The sequence below is a fragment of the Nilaparvata lugens genome, chromosome 11, assembly GCF_014356525.2.
Source record: "Nilaparvata lugens isolate BPH chromosome 11, ASM1435652v1, whole genome shotgun sequence".
NCBI lineage: Eukaryota > Metazoa > Arthropoda > Insecta > Hemiptera > Delphacidae > Nilaparvata > Nilaparvata lugens.
In genome coordinates this window covers 25,026,618-25,048,645 of record NC_052514.1, presented here as the reverse complement: position 1 = coordinate 25,048,645, position 22,028 = coordinate 25,026,618, and the positions used below count along the sequence as shown (strand labels likewise).

The 22,028-nt window shown below is 34.5% G+C and overlaps 1 protein-coding gene across 2 annotated transcripts; it reads left to right on the top strand.

The window, feature by feature from the left end:
* The first annotated feature begins 258 nt into the window (after positions 1-258).
* On the top strand, positions 259-18,807 carry LOC111054528 (RNA-binding protein 5). 2 transcript variants are annotated; one of them, XM_039437967.1, is made up of 4 exons: positions 259-609; positions 3,719-3,817; positions 5,128-5,229; positions 10,234-18,807. In XM_039437967.1, the coding sequence occupies exon 4, from the start codon at positions 10,261-10,263 to the stop codon at positions 13,105-13,107; it is 2,847 nt and encodes a 948-aa protein (XP_039293901.1). In that variant the 5' UTR covers positions 259-609; positions 3,719-3,817; positions 5,128-5,229; positions 10,234-10,260; the 3' UTR covers positions 13,108-18,807. The 2 variants fall into 2 exon arrangements, with proteins under 2 accessions (XP_039293901.1, XP_039293900.1); XM_039437966.1 differs by having other exon boundaries at positions 3,715-3,817.
* Positions 18,808-22,028: the final 3,221 nt, after the last annotated feature.

Genomic DNA, 22,028 nt, shown 5'->3' with positions numbered 1-22,028 from the left:
TACTGCCATCATAACGTTGATTATCTATAATTATAATACTATTTACAATATAAGCATATTATGCTGACGCAAGTAGTATGGAATGTAATGATGGGGGTACAATGATGGACGCAAACCGTGGCAAGTAGTATGGAATGTAATGATGAACGCAAACCGTGGCATGCGGGTGAGGCTGTTTCAGCACAAATTTGTGCGACCGTAGGTACCGGTCTTAATATCAGGCGCCCTCGTTTTGATTTTTAGCTTTGTTTTCCTTTTTTGAGAGTGAAATGAGCCATCTGCCATCTTGCGAGTTGCGATTTTGCTCTATCCTATTTCAATAATAAATAACAGTAATTTTTACTTCAATACTCTTCGATATTTTATAATGAAATTGTCTTTTTATTTTGTTAAAATCATTTGGATTGTGAAACTTCCAATCGTATCTTAGAATTGTTGTGGTCGGTTCATTTCCAGATCGATTTATAGGATTTTTCAGTGCTTCTTCAGTGGGCGTTGAGTAGAGATAAAATGGCACTCCGTCAATCAATTATTTGTCATAGGAACTGATTTATATTTTTTAAAATTTTATTTCAAGAAATAATAACTGTCCAATAACTTGTGTTGCTGGTAAGTTTGCATGGCGTTAATCATTGATGGGTCAAGGATTTGAACTATTTAGACTAGGCCTACCATGTTATAGATTCATTTGCGTAGCCTACTTTAATAGGCTACTGGTCACAATTTTTGTTTTATTATTGTTAATCCACTTGTAACTCTTGCATTTCAGATTATTTCAAGTATTATCAGATCTGAAGTTTTAGCTTATTACTATAAAATAGTAATACAATAAACTGTGTGGTATTTATAAAAATCGGACGCAGTAGGCCCAAAGGAATTTTTTAAGAAATGCTCATTCTATCTTTTATATTTCTTATAATTCTTCGTGTTTCGATTACCCGATAATATTTTGTCCGAATGAGATCAACAATAATTCATTTTGGTATTTTTAATTATGTTAATAAAAATAAGTTAAATTAACTTTTTCCCTCATCAAGGCTATATTCATGTTTATAAGAAAATTTTCTAATGTCAGGTTCAGTTCCCAGTGTAGGTACGGTGTCTATTTATTATTCACAGTGCATCAAAATATTAAATCACACATCGGTTCTTCAGAACCTAACGTTTTGAATGTGAAAGGGTAGGTTAGGGAGGTTAGGTTTTTGCCTTTAATTTGTTATATTCTGATATTATTTAAAATACAGTGTACAGTTATCATCTTATAATAATGCTTCATCGATATTTGAATATTGATAATACACGTAGGCCTACCAGATACGGAACTGTTTCCCTCAAGACATTAATTTATTTTGATGGTCAATCCATGTGATCATGGCCAATTCGCTTGCCAAGCGGCTCTCTATGCAGAGTGAAGGCAAGCGCTGGCAAAGTAGATATCCACACTCTTGCGCTCGTCGTCATTTCTACAAACTTGGCAAAAATGTGGAAGCTCATAATATGGAATAGGCCTATGCTTTTCTTCAAAGAAAAATAAGTCTTATTAATCTTAGTCTATTGACTAAATTACCAAAATTTATTAGTATCAAGCGTAATATTTCTCATAGCCATGCTCCATGCTGTATGTGTAGCCTAATACTACCCCCACTATTACTACAAGTGCAGACTAAGGGTCAATCGCTACAAAGCGTTTTTCAGTCCAATTGGCTAATTGGGTTGGCGTTGAGGAATCAGCCAATGACTTGGCCCTGAAGGTGCCATTCCTTAGCGATGGCCGTAGCCGCTTGGTTAGAGCCGCCGCCGCCGCGGCTAAAACCTGTAAATTTATTAGGTTTGAAAATTTATTGGATTTTCAAGTTGTATGAATGCTATAACGGCAGATGAATTAGAAGTGTTGCCACAAACTTTTATTGCTTTTACGATTCATATCTAATTAAATTAAATCTAAATAACTAACTTAAATCGAATGAGTTTATAGGTTCTATGAGTCGTTAGGTATTACACTTTAAAGGCGAGACCATATTAAGCGTTTTTCAGGCGTTTTCAGACAGCATTGCAGAAAGCTCTCCTATTACCTTGTAATGTAACAATTCATAATATAATAACAATTTATATTGGGGGAATCGCTTTGCTTGCAAAAGATCCCACTCTATAACTCATGAGAAAGGAACTACAATTTAAAAACAAATCAGATAATATTTTGGAGAACTAAATAATCTGTTTAATTTGAATTGAAACTCAAATGAAACTGTAAACTTGAATAAAATATTAAGGAGAATTTTAAAACAACAGTAATAATAGAATAATTACAAGATTTCCCTTTAATCTATGATTAATATAATAATAGTAACTCACTGAACCAGTCCTGGAGAATGGTGTCTCGAAACAGAGGGGTAGAGCCGGGCACGATTATCTGCTGTAGATAGTTCCAGGTCCCGTCCTCGTAACCGAATGCCAAGAGGCATACATTTTTCAGTCCAATTCTACTTGTCATGAATTTTCACCGTCGTGAACACTTTTAATTTTAAAACGATGGGTATTCTCGGACTGTGAAAATGCATGTAAATAATCAGCTACATTACAACCTGATTGGGATCTGAAAAATCGCCTTATAAACGCTTAATAATCAAGCTTAATATGGTTGAAATTGAGTAAGTCTGGTCCTGCTCTTATTGCTAGTTAATTATTTCAATTAGTTGGCTTAAAACCAATAATTAATGTTTGGTTCATTATAAATTGGTTTTTAAATTTTTTTTCTTTTTTAATTCACTCACATCAAACTTAATTTGATTCAAGCTTCAAAGCTTGAGATGAGTGAAGGTGCAATTCCTTAGCGACGTCTACAGATGCGTTGTTAGAGTCGCCGCGGCTAGAGCACATAACCTATATTCTATAAGCCTTTTAATAATATATGAATTGTAAAAGCAATATAGTAGTTAACACTTCTGCCGCCATAACGTTCATACAACATAAAAATTGAAATGAATTATTAAATCTAATTAATTTATAGCTTATGTGCTCCAGCCGCGGCGGCTCTAGACGCGTGTCTTGAGACTCTCATCTTTAGATGAACGTTAAACATTTTAAAAGATTAATTGTTGAAGCTAACCTTCTTGATTCATGTTTGTAAAGTAGAACTTTGTAAATTGGTATTCAAGTCAACTGAACTATCATAGGCCTAAGGTAGTGATCGCAGTGGATGCCTATGTGCAAGTGCACGCTTGGTTATGCATGATCAAGCGTGCACATTAGAAACAAGATCTAGAAACATTGGCACTGAAAGCATGCACTTGCTGGCTGCGCTCAGTGAGAAAATACATGCAATTCATAATGTGTTTCAATGGTACTTTCCAGATTTTGTTTTTCGTCTTGCACATCTATATGCATTCTATGTAATCACACTATAAGTTACATTATATTGCTTCTTACTTGCTTCTAAAATATTGTAGTATATTACTCGAGACTTCACAGTAGTCTTATTTTTTATTGTAGTATCTAGCAAAGTTCAATAATATACATTATTATGTGCCGTGTACTCAAAAATCTAATGTGTTTTTAGGACCAGTAGAGATTGTAGAAGTTGAGTTGCGTGGAACTTTGAAAACAAGTGGATATCGTCTCATCAAACACAGTACCACTCAATGACATGGTGCCTTTGGAGACCTTTGATAAAAACCGTATTTTTCTGTTTTACTTTGAGGTTTGATTTGATTTCAGATAGACACCCTTCCTAGGCTCACTTGCTTTGCTGCCAGCACTGGAAATCGGCTAAATCTCTAGATTTCCCCTGCAATTCTTGGATTAAGGTGTTTACCAGAAGGTAGGTTATGACAAGAAGTTGACAGGTATTGGAAATATTACTGTTGCTGTGGCTATCATCATGTAGTTTGAGTTTATAATGGGAATTTTTGCTATTTTTCATCATGTAAATGGGTCTTAGAATTTTAACCTTTTAAAGCCGACATTGTAGTCTCAAACTAAATCTTTTCAACTGTTGGATCAAATCAAACAATGCATTTAATTATTTTAATGGAACAGTTTGTATTAAAAACATCTGGTGTTCCGACTTAGTTTAAACTTAAACTGTGCAAACGGTTATTTGATTCCAGGCCTACAAATTATAGTTCAAGGCTTATATATTAAAATTGTTCAGAATACTCTTTCCTGTTTTTAATTTCAAATTAATTGCTCAATTACAGAATGCTCTTGAATCTCAAAGTAATATAGTATAGTAAAAAGGCTCCCATACACTAGATATTCTATCTATTATGTTTAGCTCGTAGCTCTAGTCAGTATGTAGGACAACTCTAGTATGTGGGACACTTTTTCCTATCTATATCTAAGGACTTTTAAATCATAGCCAATTTAGGAAGTCTCCGAGGTAGATTTAAATGTTTAAATAAAACTTCTAGCAGTAGGCCTGTAGGCTACAAGCAAAACAATCAAATTCTCATATTTTCTATCTTCTTTTTATTGAAAATTGTATTATGTTGGAAATTATTGTATAGTGTGGAGGAGGCAAAATGGGCTTTTTACCTGTTGTCTCCATGAATAAATATTCATTTCAAGAATTTTTGAGGTCATGTCGACTTGAATCTTTACACTTGAAAAATAATGAATTAATCTACAAAGAAATATTTCTTCTTGCCTCTGGGCGTTGAGCGATTCTGTTAAAACCGACAAAGACTTTTATTATTGTAGATACTGATATGTTTGTTCCATATTACAACAGCTCTACATATTACATTTATTTTCATCCTATTGTGTGTTTAAAAAGTGAAAAATTGAAAGCAAATCTATAAATCGAAAATACTGGTGCATTTAAACAAAGGCCCGAGGTGCTTTTATTTAAAGACTGAAGACTGTAGTGAATCATGAATCTAGGCACCATGATAACGGATTGATAACGGAAGCTTCGTGGGTGAAAGACAGTTTGTTGTATTTTTTCAGTTACATTTTCCAGTGTTAAGAAATGAACTTTGAAACAATGAAATGTTTTGAAAGCGTAAATTATCGAAAAGGACTTGCTACAGGACTTCATCCAAACCGTGAAAAGATTACATTATGGCGATATGAGTGAAAATTGATGATTGTTGAACAAACTACTGTATTGCTCGAATTTTATTCCAGATTCAGTTGTGTGTGTGTGTTTGCCGGGCAGCCTGATTAAATCCTTGTCCTCCAATTTTCCAAGTTGTCCAAATTTGGTTGAAGATCTTCGAAAACCTTGAGGTAGGTTCTTTTTCCGTTGGAAAACTTCAACATGTGCTCTGCTTGATTTTCCGCTCCAGTGTCTAATTCAATTTTTTTCAGTATTGTCACCCAGGTTTTGAATCGGGATACTAGGCTCAGTATGACGTTATTGTCATTCAACGTTATGATAATAGTTGACCATTCTCTTCCAGTTTCATCGTAACTTTTTGTATCTATTTGTGTTATGCCATGTACATCATCTTATGGAGTCTACGTTATGTGTTGTCCTAAGCCAAGTCTTAACGTGATCTACCCTAATAATCCAGTCAATATAGACATGAAAAAAGGGGTGTGCTTGCAATTTATATTGTAGTTCTGGATTTTTAATATATTATTTGGGTACATGAGAGAAGTCCAGAACCAAACTCTTCATGCAAAAATTCCTTGTGCTATATACAGGGAGGCCCAAAGTCCTCGTATTCTCGGTTCATTTTCCAGTTTTCAAATATTTCCGCCAAATCCAGTGATCGGACAGAAAAATTTTGCCCTTGCCTTTTTTCAAGATTATAAAATTCTGAATGAAATAAGATCATTCGAAACTCTCTATCTCCAATGAGTACTGAGTTATGATTTTTCAAAAATGAGTGAAATTTTAAGAAAAAAATCTATTTTGATGATATATAGTATTTGATCAACAATATATCCCGATTATTACAATATAGATATACAATTCGAAATCCCTCTGAGCTTAATTTTGTGCTCTACAATCTCAGACTAGGTAGATCGCTCTATCTCATACAGATTTTCCAGGTACACCTGACAACAATGCTCCTTGTATTTTGAAAAACACCTAATTTTCAGTTTCAACCATCATCACCATCTATATTGTCCTCACAGTTATATTTTGTACAATGAGATATATATAAGCTCATGAGATTGTTCTATGAGAATCACCCGTTAGATGCACTCCATTTCAGTATTTCTTAGTGGAGAGGCGCGCTTAAGGACACCTCAAGAATCAAAATTTCAAACACTTATAACTTTTGACATAATGATCGGATCTCATCGTACTACACTTCATTCTTCTTGTCTCATCAAGGCGGTTCAAAATCATACTTCACAAGTCAAATTCGGTTGAAAAATGAAAATTTTATTGTTGAGTGTACTTGATTGTACTTGTACTTGTGCCATGATTTTGAACCGCCTTGATGAGCCAAGAAGAATTAAGTTTAGTACGATGATATCCGATCATTGTATCAAAAGTTATAAATGTTTGAATTTTTTATCCTCGAGGTGTCCTTAAGCGCGTCTCTCCACTGAGAAATACTGGAATGAAGGTGCATCTAACGGGTTATTCTCATAGAACATAATCTCATGAACTTATATCATTGTGCAAAATATCACTAAGGACAATATAGATGGTGATGATTGTTGAAGCTAAAAATTAGGTGTTTTCCACAATACAAGGAGCATTGTTGTCAGGTGTACCTGGAAATCTATATGAGATAGAGCGCTCTACCTAGTCTCAGATTGTAGAGCACAAAATTACGCGTAGAGGCATTTTGAATTCCACATATATATTGTAACAATCGGGATATATTGTTGATCAAATACTAAATATCAAAATTGATTTTTTTCTTAAAATTTCACTCATTTTTGAAAAGTCATAACTCAAAACTAATTGGAGATAGAGAGTTCCGAATGATCTCATTTTATTCAGAATTTTATAATCCTGAAAAAAGGCGAGAGCAAATTTTTCTGTCCGATTACTGGATTTGGTGGAAATATTTGAAAACTGGAAAATGAACCGAAAATACGAGGATTTTGGGCTACCCTAAATATAGCACAAGGAAATTTTGCATGAAGAGTTTGGTTCTGGACTTCTCTCATGTATCCAAATAATATATTAAAAATTCAGAACTACAATATAAATTGCAAGCACCAATGTATAAGTGACTGCACTATAACTCTCTTAGATCTGTTAAGAGATTAAAATAAAAAGGTTGTATGTTAACCATAAATAATGTTTTTCAGTCGTTATACAGTCGACTCACAAATGCTTATCTGTAAATTTTTCACTGTTGATACAAGAAGTAAAGTAAGATGTCAGGTTTGGATTGTGTTTAACACTTGAAATGCTGTTAATAATTCAATTGAATTCACTTTCGTAAGGCGACTCTCAAACTCAATGTATTAAATTTTCTATAAAAAAACGTAAATCATTGTTTTACTATCCACTAACTCTTACGACTTGAAAAATAATGCCATTTTCAAAAACTTTGGGGCGTTCACATAGAGTGGTGAATGGCCTTAATATTTGGGAGAATATAGATATTCACAAATGCATGTATATCCTTCTAAGACCGCTGGAACTCTGAACTCTTGACCGCTCTCTTTATCAGGCATGAAAAAATTAATTAAATTACAAACTTGAGATACTGAATTCGACAAAATTGTTAGAAACTCTATAGTTCAAAATTATCCAAAATATTCATATCTGAATTAAAACCATCTATTAAGAGTACTGAATTAGTCTATCATCAATAAATTTCAATTAGTCTAATGTGAGGATTATTATCTCTACCATCCTTTCCGATTTCCTTTTAAAAAAATACTAAAATTTCCCCTTGAAAAAGTAAATTTACTCTTAAGCAGTGAACTTTTATTCTCATCATCTTAAGAAATGCTTCTCAATTTGTAACCAAGCAAGAAACTACTTTGAAAAATTGAAAAACTTCAAACCTTGCCGAAATTTTAATTGTTTTCTCATTCATGAGATGTTATTTTCTATTTATGAAGTGAAAGTAGTCATTGTAGGCCTAAAAGTGATAGTTTGGACATAGCAAGTAGCTTGAAGCAAAAAACTTGGACAAAACTACTTGCCTTCCAACTGACCTTGTTTAAACCAACCAATATGACTGATTAAAATCTTAGATTTCTAATCTGATCTCAAATATTTTCTTTGTCTAACTAATCTTTCCTCTTACCGGTGACTGTTAATCAGTCCCAAAATGACTCATCAAAAATAATTTGAAACCGCATTCGAATTCATAAGATATTTGATAAACTAAAAGTATGCATTTTATCTTTTCTACGGTTAGAAATAATCATCAGCATTACAGCATATCATTCACAACTTCTCATCATGTTTTACCTTTCATAAGAAAATTCACTTTTGTAGGCTTCCATTCCACTTTTTTCATAAAATACCATTTTCAGGGTTTTTATAAAATTTCAGGAAAAATAAGTTGAAATTTTGCTGCTTATAACTTTTTTCAACTTATAGATTTCATTGATGGAATCCTTATTATATTTATTTTTCAATCAATTCTTTTAGGGATTCTTAATTAATATTTGTAATTAATTGATTACATTTAATTGTAAAATTGTGATATTCATCAATTTCTTGAGTCATTAGGGGGTTTCTTTATGGAAAAAAACAAGTCAAGTCAAAAAAGCCAAGAAGCACGAAACTGCAATCCAATTCAAATCTCAACTGAAATTTCAAATCTCAACTTCAATTGAACTGAAAACTCAATTCAATTCTCATAATATTATAACTGATAAAAATTACGACACTTTTTCAACATTCATATCGTTAGCGATGAATATCTACCAGCTACCTGTCTTCTTTGGTTGAAATAATATCCTAGTGAAATTTAACTGGGGTGTATCCATTGGTGGCAATGATTTTATATTATCGAACGAAAATTCAAATTGAATGCTGTATGCTTACACCAAACTGACAATCTCTGGATAGCAGCGCTTATTTTATACGAAATCATAGCAGCCAGCCAGTCTACCGATGGAAATTAATCTAGCTATTAATCCTGTTGTCAATATTTGCAGTAGCAGATATCTTTGGGGTGATTAACAGCATTTCATTTGGATTTTCGTTTAATAATAATTATTCATCAATTAGCATTTGAATAAAAATGTAATTTCTCATTAATTTTCATCTGTAGACTGGTTGGCTGCTATAGCTTCGTATAAAATGAGCGCTGCTATCCAGAGATTGTCAAGTTTGGTGTAAGGGTAACCATTTCTGACTAGCAATCAGGGGTACCGGGCTGATAGTTTTTGGGTAGTAGCTCTCATCGAATTTGCATCTAGCTGTTAACCCTGTTGTCAATAATATTTGCAGTACCATAAGTCTTCGGGGTGATTTAAAGCATTCAAATTGAATTTTCGTGTAATAATAATTACTCATTAATTAGCATTTGATTATATGCAATTTCTCATTGATTTCAATCTGTAGTCAATAATTTTTTTCCAACCAACCAGTTCTGGTAATTAATTAGTTGATTAATAATTATTCATTGTCTGATATAATATAGTGGTAGATATTCATATAAAATAAAACCTCTTGTAACTGTTACAACAATTTATTTCAAGTCTACTGGATATTGATAATGGTGTAACAACCGAAACTGATGCCTTACTCTTTCAATAAATAAGTGATTGTGGCAATTGTAAAACATTCCTTCAAATTTTGTTGATTAATACAAATTTATTGATATTGAAAGTTCACTTGAGATTGGAAAATATTTAACAACCAAATTAATCTAGTTCGTTATTTTATCAAACACATGTTTGTAAAAATTTCAAGTATTTTCATTCTTGAAAAGAATATTTTACCGTTGAACAGTCTTCTAATGACTGAGTATCATTGTAATTGGATATGAAACATACTCTAATGACTCATTATCATTGCACTCGACTTTATCATGAAAATAGCCTTCAATGACTCATGATTGTGCTTGGCTATGAAACGGGCCTCTAATGATTCAAGGTGTTATCGTGTTATGCATGCTGCAAAGTTGTCACAGGTTTTGAAATAGTTGTGATTCTCTTCAATGTCGACCGACTTGATTATCGACAACTGGTGATTATCAACAAGGAAATGAGTGAACATCATGTTGCAAAAGACCGTGCTCTTGTAGGCCTACTACTCTTGTTAATCTAGGTAGAAACATTGACAGTGTAGCATCTTGTATTGGAAACAACTGACGTGTTTTTTCTGATTATTGTTTTGTAATAAAGAAAGCCACACGCCGAGGCGACAGGACAATGATGAACAACTACTATGATAGAGGAGGAGGCGGAGGCGGCGGAGGATACGATGGAGATCGTTCACGGGACAGGATGATGAGAGGAGGAAGAGGAGGAGGAGGAGGAGGGTACGAGGACAACCGATCAAGAGACAGGATGATGAGAGGAGGACCAGCAGATCGAGACATGTGGCAAAGAGCGGTTGACGACTTCATAGACGATCGACGCCGCGACAGAGACAGGAGTCCGCTGAGAGAGAGGGGCGACTATCGAGAGAGAAGACGTGAAGGTAGGAGAGGGAGAGAGTCCCCCGACGACAGGAATAGCATGGGCAGCGGTAGGTACAACCGGGACAACTCCAATGACTCGTTCCGGGACTACAACAATGATGACTCGAATAACAGTCGGGAGTGGCATCAGAGGAAACGGTGGAGTAACAACGACGAAGACAGAAAATATTCTCGAGGGGGGGACCGTAGTAGACATGGTGGCGATGGAGATAGGGATAGGAGCAGGGATTATTCTAGGGAGAGGGAGAGGGAGAGGAGAGAGGATAGTGATAGAGGTGGACGTGACCGCTCGTCCAGTGAGGATGGCTACGATAGCTCCGACACCAGGGACTCGGACTATTCGAGAGGTCGCTTCCGGGACTTTGATAAGATGTCCTACAAAGACCAGGTCCCCAATCGAACCATAATCATCCGTGGCCTAGCCCAGCATATCACTGAAGGAGATATCAGGGAGGATACCATCAAATGTAAGCTAGTTCCCAAGGATATTAGGTTGATTAGGAGGAAACATACGGGCACTTCTAGAGGGTTTGCATTTGTTGAATTTTTGACGATTAACGAAGCGGTGTCCTGGATGGAAATGAAACAGGGCGAGTTGATGTTGAAAGATCATTACAGGGCGGTTATGCAGTATAGTTTGCAGAGAGTGGAGAACGGGCGAGAGGTTAGGATATCTGACTGGCATTGTGTTAGATGTTCGGCCCACAATTTCAAGAGGAGAGATTTCTGTTACCGGTGTAATTGTACAAGGGTAGAGGGGGAGTTGATGGAGGGTGTGGAGGAGGTATGTGCACACCCAACCAATACAGTTTTGTTGAGAGGTTTAGATGCTTTAACCACTGAGGAAAACGTGTTGAAATGTATACAAACTGTATCAACCCTCCCAATAAAAAGTGTTAGGATTGGTAGGGATCCAGTGATGAATACTTCACGAGGCGTGTGTTACATTGAGATGAATAGTGTAGTGGAGGCCGTGCATCTACACAATTCTCTTCTTTTGAGTCCTATCAAGATCGATAACAAAATTCCTGTAATCTCTTACAGCAGGTTGAATGAAGGGGGTAATGGGAGGGGGGGTGATTCATTGGCTTCGGCAGCTATTGCCGCTGCCCAGTGGAGTCACCAGAAAGACAAGGATGAGAAAGAGGATACCACTAGTGTGATTACTGTCCAGTATACTTTGGAAGATGTCCCCAAACTTGCTGATTATAGTGCGAACCTGTACGCGAAATCAGTAGCTGAGAAAACCAAGTACTTTGCTTATTATCATGATTATTACACAAAAGCTATAAAGCGCGGGGAGCAGATATCGTTGCCTTCAAGTGCTACCGTTGCAGCACAAGCGCAAAATGATACGGCACCCCATGACGCTGTATCACTAGCTGAAACACCCGCTGCTCCGGGGCCGGCAGTTGTATTAGCTCTGACCAGGTGCGCTCTATCCGACGCTCCTGATGGCTCAGGGGTGCATGTGTATCCTATCCCTGATGTTAGTACCTACCAGTACGATAAAACATCTGGCTATTACTATGATCCCTATACAACCCTGTACTACGACGCCAACTCCCAGTATTTTTACAACCAGAAGCTACAGAAGTTTCTGTATTGGGATTCGGTAAAAAGTACTTATTTGCCGGCTCCTACTGTCGGTCAGCAACTCAAAACTGAGGGGGACAAAGAGGAGGAACAAAAGAAGGCGAAAGAGAAGGAGAAACAAAGCGAGAAGGATAAGGTGAAGGTGGCGAAAAGAATCGCGAAGGATATGGAGAAGTGGGCGAAAACTCTGAATCATAAGAAAGAAATTGCTAGACAGAATTTGGTGTCGCAGCAAGCAAACTTACCGGCGACTAAAACTCAGGGAGCGGCCGATATTGGGTTTGCGGTCCTGGAGAGGAAAGATTTGGCGCCCCGCAGTAGTATGATACAGGCTGCCGAGAGAAGCCCGGCAGACAATAGTGGATTGGTGGCGGCCTATGGTCAAGGTAGCGACAGTGAAGACGATGGAGCTAATGATGCACAGGAGGATGAGAAAAAGCTGACAGACTGGTCCAAGTTGGCGTGTTTGTTGTGTAAGAGACAGTTCCCTAGCAGAGAAGTGTTGATAAAACATCAGCAGATGTCAGATTTGCACAAACAGAACATGGAATCGTGGTATAAAGCTAGAGGGTTGGACCCGACCGATGCACAGACTCGTTGCCAGCAGTACCGTGACCGTGCCAAAGAACGTAGGCAGAAATACGGTGAGCCTGACCATCCGCAACCCAACCGCCTCAAAGAGAACTACATGAAAGCTAGGCAGGCGACGATCAGCTACGAGGAACCCACCAAAATGGGGCTGGGTTCGGACAATCTAGGAAACAAACTGCTGCAAAAAATGGGTTGGCAGGAAGGTATGGGCTTGGGTAAGAAGAACCAGGGTAGGACGAGCATCATTGAGACAGAGAGACGGTCGGCGTCCGCAGGCCTCGGCACCAAGTCGGTGGGCGTTGTACCTGGGCCGGGCGAAACCTACAAGGACTGTGTCAAGAAGATGATGAAAATCAGGTATCAGGAGATTGAGGAGAATACATCGTGATGAGGAGCAAGGCATAAGATTTCAGTTTCTGGGAGATTATCGGATGAATGAAATTCGTAGAAGCTATTCGATAAAAGCTATCTGATAAACGAATTCTCTCAAATATATGAATTATGCTTTCCGATGAATACATTTATGAGAGTATTCTGGAAAATAAATACTCAAAAGAGTAATTTACATAATTTTTATCTTTGATTTTGAATAAAAAAGAATAATTATATAGTTTTGATGTTCGATAATTCATCATATATAATATTGTTTTTAAGCGAATTCTTATGATAAAAATAACTTGTCTGCAAGTTATTCAAGATAATCTATCAGAAAGAGCTGATTTCTTCTATATTATCAAACTTAGATCATTTGGAAATGTGGGAATGATTAAGTTAACTGGTGTTCAAAAGATACATCTTGAGGGTTATGAAATAATTGTACTTTTGGACATCTACCTCAAATATTGTCAATCAATTTAAAAATTGAATTATTGTGAAATACCTCTAGAACTCAGAGAAGTACGAGAATATTATATAATTATAAGACTGGAGTGTGAATGATTCTTCGAAATTTGTAATATAATGTTAAATGGTCAAGATTTTCTATTTGTTTGTTTAATGGGACGTGGGACAGATTTGTTTTATAGGACATCAAAATTATTCGAAAGAAATGAAGCATTTCTCTTGGTGATTTGATTGATGTGTCTCTTCCAAGATTGTAAAAATTTGTTAAAAAACAAACTGATTCTTCATGGGGACTATAATCTAACTATTTATGTACTTTTAGAATGGTTGTAATGTCACATTTGTAAACAATTTCAAATGCCAACTTGGTCAACTCAATCTTTAGAAATCAATATGGATGTACAAATCAGTTGTATAGGGAACTTCTGATTATTCTTTTTCAATGTCCTAATAGTAGAACAGCTCAAACTGGTACGTTTGTTTTAATACGTATATCATAAATATATACATATAGGCTTCCTACAATCATTAAAGTGTATTCCTCCCAAAGGCAATAGAGATGTTGGAATTGCAGTAGTAGTAAGTTGAGTATTCCTAGCTTCCGTGAATCTGAACAATTGAATTCAGGAATTCCTGTAGTTTTCTCTCTTTTAATTGAGATTTGATTGATTATATTTGATACAGTCTTTCTGTGCACTAAAAATATATTTGTATGATATTACAAAATTTAGTCCAGTCAATATAGATATAAAACAAGGGGTATGCTTGCAATTTATATTGTAGTTCTGACTTTTCAATATATTATTTGGATACCATGAGAAAAGTTCAGAACCAATTTCTTTATGCAACATTTCCTTGTACTAGATACAGAATGGTCCAAAAACCTAGTATATCCGGTTCATTTTCCAGTTTTCGGCTATTTCTGCCAAATCCAATAAACGGACACAGAAAATTTGCTCTAGCCTTTTTTCAGATTATAAAATTATGAATAGATTGTGATCATTTGGAACTCTCTATCTCCAATGAGTACTGAGCTATGATTTTTCAAAAATGAGTAAAATTTTAAGAAAAAATCAATTTGTTGAATTTCAGTTTTTGGTAACAATATCTTCCGATTGTTACAATTTAGATGTATAATTTAAAAACCCTCTGGGTGTAATTTTGTGCTCTACAATCTGAGATCAGGTAGAGCGCTCTATCTCATATAGATTTCCAAGTACACCTGACAACAATGATCCTTGTATTGTGAAAAAAACTAATTTTCAGCTTCAATCATCATCACCAACTACATTGTCCTCACATTGATATTTCGCACAATGTCATAAGTTCATGAGTTTATGTTCTATGAGAATCACCCGTTAGATGCACTTCATTTCAGTATTTTCTAGTGGAGAGGTACGCATAAGGACACCTCAAGGATCAAATTCTGAAATACTTAATAACTTTTGACAATGCTCAGATTTTATCGTACTATACTTCATTCTCGGCTCGTCAAGGCGGTCCAAAATCATGCATCATAAGTCAAATTCGATCGAAAAATGGAAAATTTATTGTTAAGTGTACTCAAGCCCATATTCCAATACACAAAAAATGGCATAATGGAATATGATTTACGACGCATGATTTTGGACCGCCTTGACAAGCCGAGAATGAAGTGTAATTAGGTGAAATCCGAGCATTGGATCAAAAGTTATAAGTGTTTGAAAATTTGATCCTTGAGGTGTCCTTATGCGCGCGCGCCTCTCCACTAGGAAATACTGGAATGAAGTGCATCCAACGGGTGATTCTCATAGAGCATAATCTCATGAACCTATGACATTTTGCGAAATCGTGTTTGGAAATTTTGCATGAATAAATTGGTTCTGGACTTCTCTCATGTATCCAAATAATACATTAAAAAATCAGAACTACAATATAAGTTGCAAGCACCAATGTATATAGTGACTGGACTAATTATTGATCTCTATAATATTTTTCTAGTCGATTATGTCTATATTTCATGCTCTTGACGCATGATATTAAATTTATTTTATTTTACATTTATACTTTGATATAGCCTTTCATGAATTGGCGCAGAAAATACTTGACTTTGCCATATTCAATGTTCAACAGTAATAATAAATAGTTATTTACTGTATATAAATAATAATAAAAAATCTGAGAACTACACCATTTGATGGTACCTATTGATAAATAATTGATATACTGTATCTACGTACAATGATATTATATTCTTTAATATTCTTCGTCAGTTACCTTTTCAGTTTAGCGTTGGCTGGGAAAGTTCAACTTGATAATTTCTTAATACACTGTTAATATGTGATAAAATTATATTTCAAGGAATTGAGCTAATCGTTTGCTGTTTTATTGTTTAGAATTCTAAATTAATAGAACTCTGTTATGTATGGGTATTCTAGAAAATTGAGATCGAATTGCAAGCAATTCCAAACTGAATAAAAATACTGAACAAATTGCATTTTGGAAATGTCTTGTCATTCTAAAAATTAAATTGCTTTTGAACTCTGATAATTATCAATGATTGTTGTAGCTATATTTTGAAATTATGTTTATGTTATCATATATGAATAATTATAAGTATATTTTTATGCTATAGCTATGATGTTTGGATAATAATAATAAACTTATTTTAATGGCCATTGGAGTGGTAGCTTTTACTTAATGTTCATTTTTCTATCTCAATCTCACAATTATTGTGTAATTGTATCAACAATGATAATTATTTCGAGTAATCAATTGAGTATTTTGAACAAGTGATATGCACCTCGAATTTTAAGTGTTAGTTTTATATCACCCATGAATCAACTATTTTTCATAACTTTACAGTTGAGAATTTTCAAATTACCTAGTCAACTCAATATATCATTTCGAAGATATTAATTCCACTCTATTAAATTTAATTTTAATATTAATTGTATTAGTAATTTTTTCAAATACAATTATATTCTTCAATGGTACATTTTTTAAGATATTCTGCAAACTTTTTGAAAATTACTTTCATGTAACATACAGCAGCGATATACCAGGTGACTTGGTAATTTTACTATCAATTCTCAATATTATAATAGGCTTGAGCCGCGATCACACCAAAGTTATTAAAAAAATGTTAATAACACAATCCATATAGATTGTATTAGATTGAACGAAACTTGACAAACACATAATTATGATCATCATGTGTATGATAAGTTATGTTCAATCTAATAGAATCTATAAGGATTAAGTTATAAACATTTTGTTAATAACTTTGGTTTAAACCCAGCTTTAGTATGATATAGGCCTAATATCAGGAATGAATTAAAAGATGAAGCAATACTCTTAGTGATATTTATTAAAAAACGTCATCAGTATATTATATGATATTAGTGGACAATTATTATTGAAAAGAAAACCTACTAGTGTATTGCATTTGAATAGTGTGAATAGAAGTCTGGCAATAAACGGTTCTGTGTATGTGTGTGACTGGTTGAATAGACGTTTAAATCTGTGATACGGTAATATTGAAGTGAAAAAAATGCCAATTTGCGAACTTGTAAATAGAATTCAGTTGAAAAGGTTTTTAAAATGTAACCTGTAATTTATACACAGTCTGAAAATGATCATCCATCATTTGAATCTATCTATCTATAGTTATGAGTTTACTAGTTTGAGTTGAATTAACTGAGTTCACTAGAATGTTATAATTAACTTAGGATCGACTCTTGTTTTGTATATTTTCAAAAATAAAATAGAATTGGAAAATTTGGTTACAATGGCAATAATTTTTGAATTGAATTCTAAAGCTAGCGTTTCTAAGGTGAGATAAATTCAAACTGTCAGCATTGTTTTTATGAGAAGCGTTGCATTTGGTGTTTTAAAGAATGCTGACTGTTCAAAGTGAATTCTTGATACAACCTGAAACATTAGTTGAAAGTTTGAATTCCAATAATAATACTGTTTGTTGTGCTTCAGTATGAGAAATTTATAAAATATTTTGATGATCTATCAGCTCGATTCACAGTCCTCACTATTTATGTTATTCAACAATTCTCTATTACATGACTGAAGGAAAATTTAATGTAACTTACGTTTTAGATATGCAAATAAGATAAATTCGAATATGTATAACTTATTTAGTCTATACATATTAACTTGTATTACTTGTAACTAATTAATTCATATATTTTCGAAAAATATAATACTCTAGAAGATACCGAATACAATCTTGGTTTCTTTATGTAACAAATCATGATATTAATTTATTTTAGATTCATTTGATATCAACAATATAACTTGATATTACGTACATTGATATTAGTGCAGCAATCAAGTTGAATGAATGTAATTTGATTACATTAGTAGGGATTTCAATAAAATGTTGACCCTGATTACGGGTATTTTTAATTCATTGAAAATCTTACTGCCCGAATTAATAGTAATAGCACAATAGCGGTCGTGCTTATTAGTGTAGTAGGTACTCACTTGAATTAAATGCATTACTAGGTAGTCTACCGTATTTATTTTTAAATCGCGCCTGTAGATTGTATTTATAGTGATAGCTTGATGTAGTATTTGTAGTTTGGGTAGCTTAATTGTATTTCTTGTTGCAAATGTATGTTTTTATGGATTAGTTATATGGTAGCTTTTATCATCTCATTGTTTGGTAAATTGATTGTTTTGTTTTTTTTTACTAGTGGCTAATCATTCTAAAATTCTAATATGTGTCTTTTAATAATATTTTCCACTTTTTCACATAATCTTCTTGCAATAATAATATTCTTAATCGCGGTGTAGATATTGAATATTTTATTGAATTCGTTGATATTTTCAAATCAACTCAATAGAATCCAAGTAGGCCTAGGTATTGGATTATGTTGGGTTGTTTTTTTCTACTTGCAATGCAATCTAATTTTGATATCAATTTAAGAATAGTTTTCATTAACACAACTGTGAAAATATTCCATCATGTATAAAGTATTGAAAACTCCTACATTTTATATGGGCGGAAAGGTAATTAATCTTATCTTTATAAATTCTGTATAATTTACTGCGGGTTATCATTCTATTACTATCCATTAGTTAATGTGGGCTATAATTTTAATATTATCTCTCTACCAACTAAATGGTTCATTAGATTTCTTCCAACAGTGTGAGCAACTTCACATATTGTGTGAGTCTGATATTGAATTTGATATTGTAAATGGCTGTTGAATGTGTTGTACAGTTGTAAATAAAATTTTGTATTTAATTTGTTGATAATTGAATTTTCCCATTCGCTGTTGTGAGTAGCACTAAAAAGCAATCAACATAAAAATGCCAACACGTATTATTATTCGAGCCTTCATTCCTTCATAGCATTTAGGACCAAGCGACATGAGGCGTTTTTTCAGATGAGTCGGCCGGGCAGGATGCAGCAAGCTCTCAGATTGGCTGATTAGGTTGACGGATTAGGGAATCTGTTGATAATCAGTCAATCGGAGAGCTTTCTGCCCTGCTGACTCGTCTGAAAACGCCTTATGTGGCTCGTCCCTAACTCTTAATTCTTTGTAGTCTTTATCAAGTTCGTTGGCCAATGATATAAATTCTTATCATCGTCCAAGGCAATAGAGGATATCTCATCTTTTATAATGGTATAAAAACATAGTATTTTCCATGAATGAGAAGTGCGACTCATAGAAGAGACTGATCTTTAGGCCTATTTTTCATCCAATTGAATTTAGTAGAGAAATAAGTGCGAAATGATAGGCTACAATATTTTAAGGTATGGTTTAAAATGATTCACTCAATTATTGAGTTCCACATTATATATTTGGGCATTAAAACACAGTGGCTCACTGCATAAGAATAGGCCTAAGGTGTATGATCACATTGAAAGCGTATACAGGGTGGGTGAAAAGTCCGAGAACGGCTTAATATCTCATGCACAAAGGTAATTTGACGGTTGGTGTGATTGGGGATCCTACTCAAAGGCCAAATTCTGATACTGCAGTAAGATTAACTTATACATAAATGATATCAATGTAAGAAAGATCAGATTATATTATACTTCTAGGTGAATGAAACAATATTGGAAAGATGTTATCCAACGGTATTTGAATACACCCCTGACTACAACACTGTTACTGTATAGGAGTATAACCATTATAATTTACAAGTTCTCAATTCGTCAAAATAGTGGTCATAGATAAAAGTGTATTCAACGGTTAATTTCAATACTGCCATGTACTATGGAAAAAATCAAAATGGTACTGGCTCAGTAGAACAAGTAGAATAGCATAGGACTTAAAAAGAACTCAGATATCCGAAGTTTCATTATTTTTCCATCGGAATAGTTCAACAAAGTCTATTGAGAGACATCAAAGGAAAATGCAAGGTGCTGCACTGTGATAAAGTCACGTTCGGCAGACGCCAGTGCTTTTTTCGATGAAAATGGAAAAATATGCAAAAAGATGCATGAAACTGGTGCATAAATTTGAAACATGAAACACCATTATGTAATGCACTTACCAAATGCAGTCCCAAGTTCAAAACTTGGGTTACGTCCGATGAGCGATTTTGGGGGTTAGCAGTCCACTGAGCGATCCATTGTTCATAATTACAATAAGAATAGGCAGACGCTATGAATGGGAGAACTTGGGTGTCATTGATCATCAGGGACAGTGACGGAGAAAGGCTACAAGCAATAAAGTATCTCACAGATATCAAGAAGATTTAAGATCAACTTCACATCTAAAGCAATCACAAATTTCAAGTTCATGTCAATCTACAATCGTTATGATTGGTATATAAAAGCGAAATGGCTATTTCATTCACATAACATATTCCATCAACAGAGCTCAAAATCTACATTTAAACTTAGGTGCTTAAATCCCAAAAATCAATAATTAGAAAAAAATTCCTGAGTTTTTTTTTCATTTTGATAAATTGATAATACCCAAATCGATTTTTTTATCAGTTTGCTAAAATATTGTTTACTGGATACAATTATTCTTCAGCAAATGATTCCTTTTTATGGGAGGTGGTAGGTACTGATTCAATCATCATCATAGTATATACACATACGCTTGTGGCCTTCCTCCGTCACTGTCCCTGATGAATGATGACTAACCTATCCTTATTGGACAATGGATCGCTCAGTGGACTACTTTTTCCCCGATCGCTCATCGGACGACACCAAGGTTACGTCCGATGAGCGGTTTTGGGGGTTAGCAGTCCGCTGAGCGATCCATTGTTCAGAATAACAATGAGGATAGGCAGACGCTATGAATGGGAGGTCTTGGGTGTCATTAATCATCAGGGACAGTGACAGAGGCAGGCCACAAGCGTATGTGTATACTCGCAATACGATATTATATTGATGATGATTGAATCAGTACCTACCACCTTCCATAAAAAGGAATCAGTAATAATTGTTAAGCAAAGATCGAATAGCTTCCTGCTTCGAACAGTTCAAATTCATCTTCATTATAGCCCATAATATATTAATTCTATATAGTCTATAAAAATTTAAAATTCCAAGAAGCTCTATCAATCATCTGCATTTCTTCACGTGAATGAGTAACACTACTGCAATAATAGATATAATGTATAAAGTAACTCACAGATATCAAGAAGATTTAAGATCATCTCCACATCTAAAGCAATCTACATTCATAAGCAATCACAAATTTTAATTTTATGCCAATCTACTATAGTTATAGTACAGTATATAAAAGCGAAATGGCTCCCACATTTTATTCCACAGATTCACATAACAGAATAAAGTTCGTTTTTATGGAAGGTGGTGAGCTCTGAAGTTCTGATTCAATCATTATCATCAATATATCGTATTGCGAGTATACACACGACACTACCCATTTAGCCTTCCTCTGTCACAGTTCCTGATGATGACACCCTGATGACACCCAAGTCCTCCCATTCTTAGCGTTTGCCTATCCTTATCGTTATTCTGAACAATGGATCGCTCAGTGGACTACTTTTTGCTGAATCGCTCATCGGACGACACCCAGCAGCATATATTATAGCAGCCACCTGGAACAGAATTTGGTATAAGCTCCACCGTGAGCTGGTAATAAAACTGTGGTAGGCTACTATTACATCATTCAGGATGAATATATTAATTATCCTAAAATTGATTGCTCTTCATCGACCAAGCTAGCTGGGCACGGATATTATAAAAAACTAGCAGGGTACCCGTGCTTCGCTACGGGAATTGAATGTTCAGATTATTTTTGTAAAATATTTATAACCTGAATTCTACCAAAGCCGTTATAATCGTTTTTGAGATTCATCATACAAACAAAAATTGCCTGCTGAATATAACTTGAATAATAAATTAATATAGTCTAGTCACAGTCATAGAAATTTGTATCCGAAAAGGTGCTCTCCCTCGATGAAAATGTTATTATATATAGGACCGTTTCAAGTTCCGTTCAAATACATTTCTATAATACTTAGTTACTCTATAAT

Excerpts from the sequence above, each read along its gene's own strand:
- LOC111054528 (XM_039437967.1), top strand. The coding sequence starts at position 10,261 with ATGATGAACAACTACTATGATAGAGGAGGAGGCGGAGGCGGCGGAGGA.